The sequence below is a fragment of the Hoplias malabaricus genome, chromosome 2, assembly GCF_029633855.1.
Source record: "Hoplias malabaricus isolate fHopMal1 chromosome 2, fHopMal1.hap1, whole genome shotgun sequence".
Lineage (NCBI taxonomy): Eukaryota > Metazoa > Chordata > Actinopteri > Characiformes > Erythrinidae > Hoplias > Hoplias malabaricus.
The window spans coordinates 42,865,945-42,882,508 of NC_089801.1; the positions used below are offsets into that span (position 1 = coordinate 42,865,945).

The following is a 16,564-nucleotide window of genomic DNA, read 5'->3' on the forward strand; positions in this document are numbered from 1 at the left end:
CACACACACACTTTCACTCTCTCCCCTACAAACTCACACAACCCACTGCCCACACAAACACATACAAAGGGACTGCAGAACTGCTACCAGGTGCTGTGTGTGTGTGTGTGTGTGCGCAGTTTAATTAAGGGAGATTGTTTACTGTAGCCCATAGCAAAGCAGCAGGCACTCAGAGCTACTGCAGAGAGAGAGAGAGAGAGAGAAAGAAAGAAAGAGAGATGTGGAAGACTTCAAGAAGGCAGATAGATAGAGAATAAAGAGAGAGAAACTGTAAGATAAAAGAAAATACATCTCTATGGCCTGGTCAGTGTTTTCTTGACAGTAGTGAAGATGCTGCGATCACAATGGGGATGGTGCTGCTGAATGAGGCCGCCACCTCCAAAGGAGACGTGGGGAAGAGAAGGAGTGAGTTAATCTTTCTCTCTCTCGCTTTCTCTCTTTCTTTGTATTTTATTATCTCCATTGTGCTGAAATCTATGGTTTATAACTGCTTATTGCACTTATAATGTAACAACAGTGTTATTGTTAAGTCTGGCTTGTTGCTGTAATCCAAAAATACAGTTTTTTTTCAGACCCCCAGATGCTGTAATACCCCTGTGACGATCATAAGTATTAGGACAGTGACTGTAATGAGTATTAAGACAGTGACTTTAGTAAGTATTACAACAGTGACTGTAGTAAGTATTAAGACAGTGACTTTAGTAAGTATTAAGACAGTGACTGTAATGAGTATTAGGACAGTGACTGTAGTATGTATTAAGACAGTGACTTTAGTAAGTATTAAGACAGTGACTGTAATGAGTATTAGGACAGTGACTGTAGTAAGTATTAAGACAGTGACTGTAGTAAGTATTAAGACAGTGACGGTAGTAAGTATTAAGACAGTGACTGTAATGAGTATTAGGACAGTGACTGTAGTAAGTATTAAGACAGTGACTGTAGTAAGTATTAAGACAGTGACTGTAGTAAGTATTAAGACAGTGACGGTAGTAAGTATTAAGACAGTGACTGTAATGAGTATTAGGACAGTGACTGTAGTAAGCATTAAGACAGTGACGGTAGTAAGTATTAAGACAGTGACTGTAATGAGTATTAAGACAGTGACTGTAGTATGTATTAAGACAGTGACTTTAGTAGGTATTAAGACAGTGACTTTAGTAAGTATTACGACAGTGACTGTAATGAGTATTAGGACAGTGACTGTAGTAAGTATTACGACAGTGACTGTAATGAGTATTGGGACTGTGACTGTAGTAAGTATTAAGACAGTCACTTTAGTAAGTATTAAGACGGTGACTTTAGTAAGTATTACGACAGTGACTGTAATGAGTATTAGGACAGTGACTGCAGTAAGTATTAAGACAGTCACTTTAGTAAGCATTAAGACAGTGACTTTAGTAAGTATTACGACAGTGACTGTAATGAGTATTAGGACAGTGACTGTAGTAAGTATTAAGACAGTGACTGTAAGTATTACAACAGTGACTGTAATGAGTATTAGGACAGTGACTGTAGTAAGTATTAAGACAGTGACTTTAGTAAGTATTACGACAGTGACTGTAATGAGTATTAGGACAATGACTGTAGTAAGTATTAAGACAGTGTCTGTAGTAAGTATTAAGACAGTGACTTTAGTAAGTATTACGACAGTGACGGTAGTAAGTATTAAGACAGTGACAGTAGTAAGTATTAAGACAGTGACTGTAATGAGTATTAGGACAGTGACTGTAGTAAGTATTAAGACAGTGACTGTAGTAAGTATTAAGAGAGTGACTGTAGTAAGTATTAAGACATTGACTGTAATGAGTATTAGGACAGTGACTTTAGTAAGTATTAAGAGAGTGACTGTAGTAAGTATTAAGACAGTGACAGTAGTAAGTATTAAGACAGTGTCTGTAATGAGTATTAGGGCAGTGACTGTAGTAAGTATTAAGACAGTGACTGTAATGAGTATGAGGACAGTGACTGTAGTAAGTATTAAGACAGTGACTGTAGTAAGTATTAAGACATTGACTGTAATGAGTATGAGGACAGTGACTGTAGTAAGTATTAAGACAGTGACTGTAATGAGTATTAGGACGGTGACTTTAGTAAGTATTACGACAGTGACTGTAATGAGTATTAGGACAGTGACTGTAGTAAGTATTACGACAGTGACTGTAATGAGTATTGGGACTGTGACTGTAGTAAGTATTAAGACAGTCACTTTAGTAAGTATTAAGACGGTAACTTTAGTAAGTATTATGACAGTGACTGTAATGAGTATTAGGACAGTGACTGCAGTAAGTATTAAGACAGTCACTTTAGTAAGCATTAAGACAGTGACTTTAGTAAGTATTACGACAGTGACTGTAATGAGTATTAGGACAGTGACTGTAGTAAGTATTAAGACAGTGACTGTAAGTATTACAACAGTGACTTTAATGAGTATGAGGACAGTGACTGTAGAAAGTATTAAGACAGTGACTGTAATGAGTATGAGGACAGTGACTGTAGTAAGTATTAAGACAGTGACTGTAATGAGTATTAGGACGGTGACTTTAGTAAGTATTAAGACAGTGACTTTAGTAAGTATTACGACAGTGACTGTAATGAGTATTAGGACAGTGACTGTAGTAAGTATTAAGACAGTGACTGTAATGAGTATTAGGACGGTGACTTTAGTAAGTATTACGACAGTGACTGTAATGAGTATTGGGACCGTGACTGTAGTAAGTATTAAGACAGTCACTTTAGTAAGTATTAAGACGGTGACTTTAGTAAGTATTACGACAGTGACTGTAATGAGTATTAGGACAGTGACTGCAGTAAGTATTAAGACAGTCACTTTAGTAAGCATTAAGACAGTGACTTTAGTAAGTATTACGACAGTGACTGTAATGAGTATTAGGACAGTGACTGTAGTAAGTATTAAGACAGTGACTGTAGTAAGTATTAAGACAGTGACGGTAGTAAGTATTAAGACAGTGACAGTAGTAAGTATTAAGACAGTGACTGTAATGAGTATTAGGACAGTGACTGTAGTAAGTATTAAGACAGTGACTGTAGTAAGTATTAAGAGAGTGACTGTAATGAGTATGAGGACAGTGACTGTAGTAAGTATTAAGACAGTGACTGTAGTAAGTATTAAGACATTGACTGTAATGAGTATTAGGACAGTGACTTTAGTAAGTATTAAGAGAGTGACTGTAGAAAGTATTAAGACAGTGACTGTAATGAGTATTAGGGCAGTGACTGTAATGAGTATGAGGACAGTGACTGTAGTAAGTATTAAGACAGTGACTGTAATGAGTATGAGGACAGTGACTGTAGTAAGTATTAAGACAGTGACTGTAATGAGTATTAGGACGGTAACTTTAGTAAGTATTAAGAGAGTGACTATAGTAAGTATTAAGACAGTGACTGTAATGAGTATTAGGACAGTGACTGTAGTAAGTATTAAGACAGTGACTGTAGTAATTATTAAGACAGTGACTGTAGTAAGTATTCATGACTATAATAAGTATTCAGACATTTTTGGAGACCAACAGTCAGAATTATCACACAGGGTTTGGAGTGAGTTGTACGCTGTGTATGTTAATGCCCGTGTTATTTGTCATTTTTAAAAGGGCCTGTAGGTATGATATCTCTTCAATTTATTCACTGCTCTGCAGTCATCTCTACATTGAATTCTCTTGCTTTGTTAATGGAGGTGTTTCCCAGCCACTCTTCCTCTCATCCCCCAGCTTTCACATGCTAGAGCTAACCCTCTGAATTATGGGTATTATGGAAATGAGGGGTTATTTTTGGGGGCCGGCTTTTTAAACTCACCTCAGAGACGATGTGTGGGGAAAGTGGCCTTTTTTCCTTCCAGTCTTAGGAACGAGGGAGCACGCACGAGAGCGTATGTGTGTGTGTGTGTGTGTGTGTGTGTGAGAGAGAGAGAGAGAGAGAGAGAGTAATTTTCTGAGGAAATAATGGTAGTAATTACTGTGCGTTTGAGATAGAAGACCTGGAACGGCCCTCAATATGTGTGTGTGTGTGTGTGGGTATGTGTATGTGTTCATGCACAACCTGCCGAATATCTTTACAGTGTTACAGTCAAAACTCCTGATTCATTCTCCCTCCGGAGCAGCTGCACATCCAACCTCTTTGGGGCATGTCTGAATGCCAGAAGTGTTCCAATGACTGCAATCAAATCCTCACAGCAATGTTCAAGCCTTGTCTAAAGGTGAAGATGCTCCCCAGATGATGAAGACCCTTAACCAGCAATCGATGCTAACTAGGATACATAGGCGTCTAGTATTTGTTAGCCACATTAGCCTCCGGAGCGATAACTTGAGATCACATGACTAGCCTTGACTTCATTTGCGTACATTTGCATAGAATTACATACATTATGAGGTAAGAAAAGAGTGAAAGATTGTTAGTGTGTGTGTACCTGGAATTCATCCCATTGTGGGAACCAAAAGCACTTTTCACACTCATGTTGTGGGATATTGAAATGAATCCTGGGTTAAGATTGAGGTTACGGACAGAGTTAGAGTTAAGCCTTAGGGTTAGGGTTAAGCTAGTGTTTCCTATGGAAAAGTTAATGGTAAGTCTGTACAAAAATGAATAGATATCTATATCAAATCCCAACAATTCACAGATTCAAGATGGAGTTTGTGGGTGTGTGGGTCTTTCAGACACAGTGTCCTCCTTCATCATCCTTCAGACACAAGCCGTATTGCCTTACGTCTAGAAGGGTCCCATCAGTTCTTTTGGGCATCCCTGTCCCCCTCAATAGTTTTTTCTTCAGTTGAACAATGTCCAGCGCTCCAACTACTTGTTGCATTGTTATGACCATGCCGGAGAACTCTCGTCACCATGGCAACCGCATAGAAGTCAATGGATAACATTTCTTGAGCCTTGCCAATATAAAATATCAACTGAAACACAGGGTAATTTTTAGGCAGAAGAGAGGTTAGTATTCTCCTCCAAGCATGTTGAGCTTCAGTGGTGTTGGTTTGACTGTGGGAGTCTTGGAGTGGTTCCATTAGCTGAAGTGTATTTTGGTGTGTGTGTGTGTGTGTGTGTGTGTTTGCAAAGGCTAATTTAGAGCTCTGTTGCTGAGGGCGGTGGGCTGTAATTGGAGGCGCCCTGCCGCAGCGAGGGTTAACACACACTGATGAATAACTGATTAACTTCACGCTCTCTTCGAGCAGCAGCCACTGCCGCAGCTCTTTCCCAAACCCCCTGCGGATCCCCGTCCAAGCTCTGTCTCTGGGGGCCAAGTTCACGAGTCACAGGTCAGGTTTGAATCTCGGGGGCTTGAGTACGTGTTGAGTGTCAAGAGTCTGAGGTGTGAGTCCGAGTCAAGTTTAAAGGATCTCACCTCTTGAGTTGAATCTTGAGGTGTGATTTTTTCACAAGTATTTTTCCAGTCTCAAGGAACTAGTTCCTTGAGGGGGCGTGTTTGGGTTGAGTCTTTGCAGCGCTAGTCCAAGTCAAGTTTTAAATCTCTGAGATACGAGTGACAGTCCAGTTTTAATTATCTAGATTGTCTTGTGTTTCTGGTTTGTGAATCCGAGGTATGAATCTGAATCTTCTGAAGTATGGATCTGAGTTGAGTCATTGCGGGGCTAGTCCAAAGTGAGTGTTATGTCTCTGCATTGCGAGTCATTGTCCAGTCTCAAGGATCTAAGTCTCATCTCAAGTGTCTGAAGTGTGCATCTGCATTGAGTCTTCGAATTAAGCAGGTCTTATCCACTTCTATTCTTGTGTTTCTGAGATTAATTCTGAGATTAAGTTATCTCAAGTGCATGATGCATGAGTCCACACTGAGTCTTAAGGACCTGGTGTGCACGTCTGAGTTTAGTCTTGACTCCTCCAGGTGCACGAGATCACTTCTGATGGTGCCTCTCTTTGGAGATTTGGAGTTTTGTAATAAACATCTCTCTTTTGATTAAGTCTAAATGCGTCTTTTGAGCAGGTTCTCAAGAGTTTAGACTGATGTCAGAAGGACACCACTGACTCAGCACTCCCCCTATGCAGTGTTTAGCTCCCACCTAATTAGCACACCTCCATGCTCCTCCAGATTAACCGTGGGGATCAAAGGTTGCCCCAAACTTACTTTTCGCCAAACGTTTTAATCCAATAATAGCAGGCAGCCAGTCCTGCATGGCGATTACTGGCGGTTTGCAGGAGAGCCCAGTGTCTTGGGCTCGAATGCACTTTTCTATTTTACAAATGTAAACAAAGGTAAATCTGGCAAACTATTTGAAAACAATGACATTAGATTTTTTTTTTTATAATTTCCTAACTATTGTCCATGTGTTACTAATGCTTTATTACCTGTATTACATCATTGAATATATTAATATCATGATTCATCTCATGATGAATACTAAAGGTGCAGGAAAGGCTAATAAGCTTAACTGCTTTAACTGCTAGATATTAAATACTTTATTATTCACCTATTACATGTAATTACATTAATAAACAGTTGAAATATTCTTTTTAAGAACACTGGTATATATTTCTTTAATGATTGGAAACAACCACATTTATATTCAATTCAAACTGATTGTGATTTTAACAACATTTCATTTATTTATTTATATTTATTTATTATGTTTTTCCTTCATAATTGCATGCAATAACAGTGATATTGTTCTAGTGTGAAAGAAAAATTCACGAGCAACCTCTTGTAGCATGTGTAGTACAAGAAAAAGCAGGTGTTAAGTCATCTGGCTGTGTGTTTGTTTTTGCAGTTATCTGTCTGGTGGGCTTAGGGCTGGTGGTCTTCTTCTTCAGCTTCCTTCTGTCCATCTTCCGCTCTAAGTATCATGGCTATCCCTACAGGTAAACACAGACTCACATTATCACTCCACAATCCTGAACATCTTTGAGAAAATAGACAGAAACATTAAAGGCATGTTATATTTCTGCTAATACTTGCATGGTTATAACATGTACTAAAAGGGTTATAGAGATTTATCGACTAATCTTTGTGCATTAATAAAATGATACACTAACAGACTGTAATATAATATGATCATTACGTGTAATAGTGGTACAACTATTTTAAAAAAATCATGAATCTCAGCAGACTACTTAGTATTAACAACAATCATAGTAGATTGATGTAAAATCTCTCTCTCTCTCTCTCTCTCTCTCTCTCTCACACAGTTTCTTGATTAAATGAAGCTACAAGCATTCCAGGAACAGTATTTTGGGAATTTTATGTTTGATATCTCTCTCTCTCTCTCTCTCTCTCTCTCTCAGTCACACACACACACACACACACACACACAAACACGCAGTAACCCCTGCTGTATCTCTGATTAATGTGAAATAAATCTGAACAAGACCTGACCCAATCTATTGCCTCATCAGTGTGTTCATTCACAAATGAAAAATGTGTGTGTGTGTGTGTGTGTGTGAGTTTTCTTGTCTTTGTGAGGTCTTATTTCCCTCTGAGTCATTTTGCTGCTATACATGCTGATACAAAAAAACATTTTAGCCCACAAATGGCAGCTTCTATTGGAATATACAAGAGGACACTGGTCAAATTTGATGTGTATTTACATAATGATATTACTATACTAATATCTACCTTTACACAAATATGAACTTGAGTGACATCCTGTTCTTAATCCATGAGGTTTAATATGATGTCAGCCCACCCTTTGCAGCTATAACAGCTTCGCCTCTTCTGGGAAGGCTTTCCACAAGTTTTAGAAGTGTGTTTATGGGACTTTTTGGCCATTCTTCCAAAAGCACATTTGTGAGTTCAGACACTAACGTCAGACGAGACGGTCTAGGTGTTCTATCAGGTTGAGGTCAGGACTGTGCAGGCAAGTCAAGTCCTTCCACAGTAAACTTGCTCATCTATGTCTATGGACATTGCTTTGTGCACTGGTGCACAGTCAAGTTGGAACAGGAAGGGGCCATCCCCAAAGTGTTCCCACAAATTTGGGAGCATGAAATTTTCCAAAATGTTATGGTCTGCTGAAGCATTACAAGTTCCTTTCACTGGAACTATGGGGCTGAGCCCAATTCCACACCATAATTCCTCCTCCACCACTTTACACTTGGAACAATGCAGTCAGGATGGTGCCATTCTCCTTGCAACTGCCAAACCCAGACTTGTCCATCAGATAGCCAGACAGAAAGCGTGATTTGTCACTCCAGAGACCACATCTCCACTGCTCTAGAGTCCAGAGGTGGAGTGTTTTACACCACTGCATCCAACGCTTTGCACTGTGCTTGGACTACAGCTCTTTATGCACTGTTTTTGAGTTAACCTGAAGGCCACATGAAGTTTGGATATCCGCAGCAATTGACTCTGTTGAAAATTGGCGACCTCTGTATAGTGTGCGCCTCATCATCCGCTAACCAAAAAGTCCTACCACTTTTTGGCTGAGATGCTGTTGTTCCTAATCGCTTTCACTTTGTTATAACACCACTGACATTTGACTGTGGGATATTTAGTAGTAAGGAAATTTCACAACTGGACATAGATGCACAGGTGGCATCCTATCACGGTACCACACTGGAATTCATTAAGCTCCTGATAGTGACCCATCCTTCCACAGCTGTTTTTAGAAGGTGCCAAGGTGCTTGGTTTTATACACCTGCAGCCATGGAAATGATTGGAATACCTGAATTAAATTTTATGGATGGGTGAGTAAATACTTTTGGCAATACAGTATAAAACAGCATAGAAATGTTGTTCAAAATTTCCTTAAACTATAGTCTATGCTTTCTGTACTGGGTGGGTAGAATGATACTCCTCCTCCCCTCATCACAAGCACAATGCTAATTATTAGCTGTCATCTAATGGATCTGAGTAGTTAGCATTCTCCTGCAAGTGTCTTGAGCTTCACTGGCATCATGTTGGCAGAAGTTGGAAAGGATGTAATGAAGCTTTACATAAATTGGAAGAATCATGTACTATTTATACTCCCAGGTTGGTGGTACTGTGTGTGAATGGGGGATTCCAAAAGAACGAGTGGGAAATGGAAATAAGTAAACAGAGTTAAAATTGGGCAAAAATAAAGAATATGGAAAACGTTCCTATCAGGTATAGCAGGTGGAATTGCGTTAGAGACAGAATACAGAATCAGGAATTTTGAGTAACAAATTTGACAAGAGCCCATTCAAGTTTGGATGGATGAATCACGTGATCAGAAAATGAAGGCAAAATCATTTGATCACTTGAGATGGAACTGTTTGGTCCAAAACCAAAGGCGGAAATGTCTGATCAGGGACAGACAATACGAGCGGTCAATCTGAAAGCTTATGAACGCATCCTGTCTCCAGAGTAGACAAGTTAGCATCGCTTGTGCGGAACAATGACTCCAGAGCCTGCATTATTAGCACGACATTGTTGTTGATGTTGTTGATGTTGACATTGTTGATGTCAGGGATGTTTTTTGTCGCTCTTGTCGTCTCTGTGTTGCGTTAGCACTTCAAGACGATATGAAAGCGGCCGTCAGACATCAAATCAAAGGCCGGCATTAGATTAGAGAGAATACGAGCTGGCTGTAATCTCTCCAAGCTGTCGCTGCACATTAGGAGCTGCCACTCCAGCACCAGGGCGTGTGTGTGTGTTTGCGTGTGTTTGAGAAATGGCAATCCAATTTGTACTCCCCTGTTTTTCCTCTCCGCCCCCATGCTTCATCCTTCCACCATTAAAGACACTGTACTGGAAAAGAAGGCACAGATGAAAGGAGGAGTGCTTCGATAAAGTGACTTTAGAACATATGCCAGAGCAGCACAGCAATCACCAGTAAATACACCCTCCAATAGAGCCCGATGACCAAATAGCCACATCAGAAGCGTGTCCCTCTTTTAATGCCGTCAATGCGTCTACACTTCTGCAGATTCTGGAACATTGCTGTGAGGATCTGATGGCAGCCATGACAGCATTGAATGATTAATTCTGGTTTTTCAGCTGATCCCAAAGATAACTGATGAAGAACTATTGCTTTAGAGATTGCTTTAGTTCCAGGTGGGAATTTACACTTATTTAGGCACATGTGCAGTACTAGTGTCCAGTACTATGTGGCTATGGAGATTATACAAGTTTGTGTGGGGTTATAAATGGGTCATAGATAGACAAACACTCTTGTATCTCTTGTAGTTTGTTGATGTGTAAATTGTGTCTCTCATGAAGATGCCACTTACAGTGCTTTTCCACTGCATGGTCCCTATTCCATTTGACACTACTGGACTCTACTCTCTGTTTGGGCTCTGCAAACCACAACAATGACAGTGGAAATGTTAACGCCTTGTCTAATCACGATTTATTCGTGTTTTATAGTTTTTTGGAACTAAACACAGCTCCATCATCATTGCAACATTGCTAGACTTTGTTCCTTCCTTGTTGCAGAGTTCAGCTCTCGTATGGAGATTTTAAAGATGGCAAGTTTGTGCTGGATGTCTGCATTGCATGTCATAGAGTCACGACTCTCTCCGGCCAATCAGCGCTGTGCAAGGTTTATACATCATGGTTTAGTCCCTATTTGGCTCGCTTGAAACCACGAGAGAGCAGGGATTAAAAAAGAACCTGGTTCTGATGGAAAATGAGAAAAGGTGCGTAGAACCAAGTTGAGTAGGGACCTTGAAGTGGAAAAGCGCCATTAATGTATGGACAAAGTAGATGTTTCTAATAAAGTGGCTAGTGACTATAGGTATTAAAGCCTGTTTCTAATAATGGTCAGTGAGTATCAAACTGTGTCGCTGAGCTCTTCATCTTGAAGAGTTGGAATCATCTCCTAATGCCTGTCAGCACCCTGTCATCTTCCTCTCCAACTCTGCTGCCTCCTGCTCCTCCAGGGATGACAGAAAGAAAGAAACATAATTTGCAAGTCACTATCCTTTTAAAATAAAATTCAAAACTAAACCTTAATGGCAACCTCTTTAATTTGTCAAATATTTATTCATCTATGATGTTACGCACACACTCAGGGACACAAACGACACAAACTCACACATGCTGACCTCTATTTCACTGCAGGACAACACACTCACCTTTAAAACACCCATGTATTCTATACAAACTGGTGCAGCTACACATGAGCATAAGGTCACCATGCTAAACGCCAAAAGGCAATAAAGGCCCCAGTACTTGGCTTTGAAGCAGTCGAACTCTGTTTCTAGGAGTGATGGATGGAGCTGTAGGCAGTACCTTTGGGAGGAGTTGAATGTGTTCTCTCTCTCTCGGTTTCTCTTCTTTTCCCTTTCTATTACTCTCTATCATTCTGTTCCTATTTCCTTCTCAGTTTTTTTTCTTCTCATTCTCCACTTTCTTCTACTGAGTCCTTTCTCTCATTTCATCATCATTTCTCTTATTATAGCACTCTTGTTACTTCCTCCTTCTGTTTCTCATTCCTTCTCTGTTCTTCATTTTCTTGACATTTGTCTTCTTTCTCTTTCTAAAACAAAATAAAACACACAACCCTATGATACCGCCTCCAAATCTGGATTCAGTTAAGCATGAAATCAGCACTAATTAGTCATTAATAAATTAATGAGCTTAGCCGAAAATAAACGCTTCTCTCTGCCATGGAGGAGGAGTCTCGGGGGAGGAGAGAGACGGAGAAATGCAGGGACGGCACTTGTCTTCTGCTTTCTTGTTTGAGCAGGACTCATTCTGTTAATAAATGATCAGGAAGAGAGTTGGGTGGAGTGAGAGAGAGAAGAGCGAGAGAGAGAGAGAGAGAGACAGAGAGAGACTTGGAGTGTGAGAGAAAGAGAGAGAAGGTTAACTTGGCAGTAATTAGAAATATGCCAGTGCCGAATGCTCAGAATTGACTGCTGCCAAAGGAATAGAAAGGACACGCCCCCACACAGGCAGATTGACAGATGATTGGTGGGATTAATATATGCACCCATCTTTTTAAAAACAAAAGGTTAAATTAAGCTGTCGCTGTAGACGCTGCTCATGGCAACAATCCAGAACTGCATCAGGCACATATGCCATTTTAAAAATAAACCAAAGAGCAAGTGCAGAATTTGTGGCATTACCACGACAATGCCAGAGGTGATGTTGTTACCATGGCAATATTTTAACAGTTGTGATGAGAGTGATGATGGAGATGTTATTACAAATTTAAGAAGTAATTGTTACAGCTGGGAGTGAGGAATTGACTTTGGTGATGGTTATAGTGCTATGGTGGCTCAACAGTGAAGATGGTGGTGTTCCTGTGATGATGTCATACTTACTGCAAAATTTCATGGAACTACACAGGAAATACATATTTGTTACTGCATAATTACATAACAGGTATGTTATTAGTTTCTGCTGGGTAAAAGAATATTGCATGTATAAATTTCACACGCTTAAGTTATGCATAATTTCATGTAAATAATTAGGTATATATTGCATATTACTGCATAATTGTAATACTACGCATACATGCATATATTATTTTGCTGCTTAATTGTTATTACATGTAATTAAGCAGTATTATGCACCATATACTTATGTAATGACATGTAATAACAGCATATCTCAATTGGTTAAACTAGACTACGTTATTCATGTTATTCCACATGTGTATCTCATGATTTACTGTATAATTACACAAGTATATGTTGTATATTACATAGGTATACGGTATACAACATAGGTTACTTTATATATATATGTGTGTGTGTGTGTGTGTTGAAACATGTGTTGCACTCAGACAGTAATGTAGGAAAGCAGAACGGAAATGGTAGAAAGTTAAACTTCAAAATTCATTCCTATTAACTTCTTAAAGAATGTCTGAATTATTATCAATATGTGGTAAAAGCAGCATGAGCAAAATAGTTTGCTGATATTATTGCCAGGTATTTATACCATCCTAAAATTCTTTTAAAAAACAATAAATATGGTACTGCACATTGTGGCGTCACAAATGCTTGAAGTAACTTTGATGATTTTATGAGGTTTTTCATTTCCAAAACTGACAGTTTCACTTACCTTTTCTCCAGCTAATGGCTCCTCTGTTCTACCTATCAGTTCTACTTTCCTAAGTTAGTTTGAGACTGTGTCATTGTCAGATCTTACTGATATAATTCTGCATATGAGACCAACCACTTGCTCCCTGGATGATTTGCCCACACTGCTACTTAGGAATGTGCTGTCATAAATTAGTCCAAGTATATTGTCCATAATAAACAGAAGTCTCACTAATGGTGTTGTGCCTTCTTGTTTCAAACATGCAGTTGTTCTGCCTCTTCATAAAAAGTGTGGCCTAGATCCATCAGTCCTGTATAACTTTTGACCAAACTTTTTGACTTTTGACCTTTCTTGTCAGAAGTCTTCTAGAAGGTTTTATTTCATTAACTTTCTTCTTTTTTTAAACAAGCATAATATCCAAGACACATTTCAGTCAGGTTTTAGAGCACACCACAGTACAGAGTCTGCTCTTCTTAAGGTATTAAATGACATACTTTTAGACGTTGATTCAGGAAAGTGTGCTGTTTTACTTCTTTTAGACCTAAGTGCAGCTTTTGACACAGATAATCACACCATCCTGTTGGATTGCTTGTTGTGTGGTGTTGACTCAAGTGGAACCATAGCCAATGAACTGGGGCATTTTCATCCAATATACCTGATCAAGTAAAATCTTGGTTTTATTTTTGACACTGATCTTATATTTTAAAAGCATAAGCACTGTTGTGAGAGGTAGTTATTAGCAATTCTCTTTACCTGGGGATCTCTCAGTCGAGTCTGTTACGATTGCAGCTTGTCCAAAATGCAGCTGCAAGGCTTTTGACTGAAAAGGGAGAGAATTACCCGTGTTGGCATTGTTGCATTGGCAACCAGTGAAATGTAGAGTCGAATTCAAAGTGTTGCTGTTTGTCTTTAAACCTCTCAATGGCCTGGCACCGAAATATATTTCAGATCTTATTTGTTTTTTGATCTGTGCCACATGCCCTACGTTCCTCTAACCCGGTTCTCAAACTTTTTAGACTAAGGACCACCCATTATCAAACCAAAACCTCCAAGTATGTTCTATGATTTTTACCACAGAAACATGTGCGCTCCTGGATCTCCCTCTGTTCCAGGGGCATTAGAAAAAATCTTGCTTGAATTTTTAACTGAATGTTATTATACATTTATGAGTACATATAAAACGTATGGGCAATAAGAGTTTTGAAAGAGATAAAAAATGACAAAGGTCAATTTAATATCAGTTATGTGCTTTAACAGGCTACAGGTGAAAACAACGCAGTGCTTGGGTCAGATTTTCTGCGCTTGTATGTGAAGGAGGAGCAACGATGTGTTAAACCTTGTTTTAAGCCTGTAATGATGTGAAGCACAGCCACGTTTTCCTTCAGCCAAGTATTTTCTTCTATTTTGTCTTCACATGTACAGAACTCTCGCTTAGTTTTTCTCTATTTTTGCCATTGGATTTAGCCCTTCTGGGCTCCAGAGTATTTCTCGGGCTTGGTCTCAACTTGTTTTTCTCGTATTTGCCTTGCCCCTTGCCCTTTTTATAATAAAATCCAAATTACCCATGTCTGTCTCTAGCCTTTGGTTACATCCATTAAGCAATTGAAACTGGGCTTTCTTTACATGGATTTCTAAAAAAAACTGGGGAATCGCATTCCCTCCCTAGAAAAAATGCAGAGGAACAAACTGAATTTGTAATAATTGTAATTACACTGGCATTTTCACTTCCATTGATTGTTGTTGCAAGTGTTGGTAAATCTGATTATATATATATATATATATATAGGCAGAAAAGGTTGTGGTCTTCTGTTGATTGATTGGTCAACTGGTCGATGGTGAGTGGCGAAGTGTTGCTCGATGGCGGGGGTCCAGAGGGTCCAGCGCAATGCCAGTCAATGATCTTCAACATTTCACACACTGATATGACCAGAGGGAATCAGTGACCCTCCACCTGCCCATCAACCAAACATCTATTTCTCTATTAAATATCATCAGCCATAAAAATTAAACCACGCATCCTTCCATCTAGGCCGGCACAGTGGCGCAGCCTGGAGGTTGTGGGTTTGATTCCCGCTCCAGGTGACTGTCTGTGAGGAGTTTGATGTGTTCTCCCCATGTCCATGTGGGTTTCTTCCGGGTGCTCCTGCTTCCTCCCACAGTCCAAAAACACACATTGACAGGTGTAGTCCATAGTGTGAGTGTGTGAATGAATGTGTGTGTGTTGCCCTGTGAAGGACTGGTGCTCCCTCCAGGGTGTATTCCCCCCTTGTGCCCAATGATTCTTGGTAGGCTCTGGACCCACCGTGACCCTGACCTGGATAAGCGGTTACAGATAATGAATGAATGAATAAATCCTTCCATCTCCATTCGCTCTATATTCTACTAAATCCATTGGCCATAGAGGAGCACTTTGTAGTTCTACAAATGGATGAGGTCAGTTTAACAGACCTTTTTTTGACCTGAATAAGGCAGAGGTCAGCCAGACATGCAGAGTTCAGGTAAACTTGTTCGTGGCTGCTGCATGGTGACTGAGTTCAGACTCAAGAAAGTGTTCGCAGGTGATTTCACTGAGGTCCTGTTTCCATTGCAGTACTGAGGAAATCCATTAGTTTCATTGCAGCCTGTTTCTAAAAGAAGAGTGGTTCAGATTCCACTTCCTTCCTCTGCAAGATCGATGTCTTCAAAGATGGTATCGACAACTCTGAAGAGAAACTTTCATTCTGTGCTTAATGTGGCCCGACCGGATCAGTACCAAGACAAACCCGGGTCAATTTACTGTGTATGGCTTTGTTTCCATTCTTTTCTGGAGACTTGCTGCCAGCTCCTTGACAAAGTCTGCAGCAACTGCTTTAAAACTCAGGGTCCGGAGCCTACACAGAATCAATGGGAGCAAGTCACCCATTCACTCTCACGTCTCTGTGGACAGTTTCACATAGTCACACCCTCACTCAGTCACTCACACCTGTGGAAGGTTTTTGGACTATAGGACAGAAACCAGAGTGTGTTGTAACCCTGGGAACTATTTTGTGTGAGTGCTTTGCGTGTTCAGTTGTCTAAGTAGGCGTAAATTATGTAAACAGGAAAGATCATGTGACCCCTGCAAAGCCCTCTTATTGGCTGACAGGGTGCTATGTTGCCAAGTTGCACCAGAAAAGCTCCAGAGAAAAGCACTCGCCAAGATTTTCCTTAGAGCTCATCAATTCTGACCTGAGGGTATTTCTACAGAAGAGAGAGAAAGAGTGAGAGAGAAAAAGGATGAGTGACAGAGAGATAGATAGACAGAGAGAGATCATGTTCGAGTGAGAGAACACTTTGAAATAGAAAAAAGAGACATTTTAAAATTCTCTCTCTCTCTCTCAATCTCTCCACCACTCTTTCTATTGCTCACTCTATCTCTTTATCTCTTTAATTTCCTCCTTTTCTATTACTGTTTCTCCATCTGCTCCTTCCCATCCGTTTGTTGTTGTCCTATTCTGTTTCCTTCACTTTTTCACTTTTATATCACTCTATCAATCTTACTCTCCTTCTTTCTTTTTCACTCCCTCCTCTCTCTCTGCCTCTTTTTCTTTCTCTCACTATCTGCCTTTTCTCTCTCTCTCTCTCTCTCTCTCTCTCTCTCTCTCTTGCTGTCTCCCTTTGTGATGAAGT

General features: G+C 39.8%; 1 protein-coding gene across 1 annotated transcript in view; it reads left to right on the plus strand.

Moving 5' to 3' along the window:
• The window catches only part of tusc3 (tumor suppressor candidate 3), a 48,921-nt gene extending 41,588 nt beyond the window's left edge, over positions 1-7,333 (plus strand). Inside the window, exons 8-10 of the mRNA XM_066660019.1 lie at positions 331-405; positions 6,735-6,825; positions 7,153-7,333. Coding sequence (XP_066516116.1) covers positions 331-405; positions 6,735-6,825; positions 7,153-7,168 — 182 coding nt within the window. The 3' untranslated portion in view covers positions 7,169-7,333. The remainder of the gene's footprint in view (positions 1-330; positions 406-6,734; positions 6,826-7,152) is intronic.
• The last annotated feature ends 9,231 nt before the right edge of the window (positions 7,334-16,564 follow it).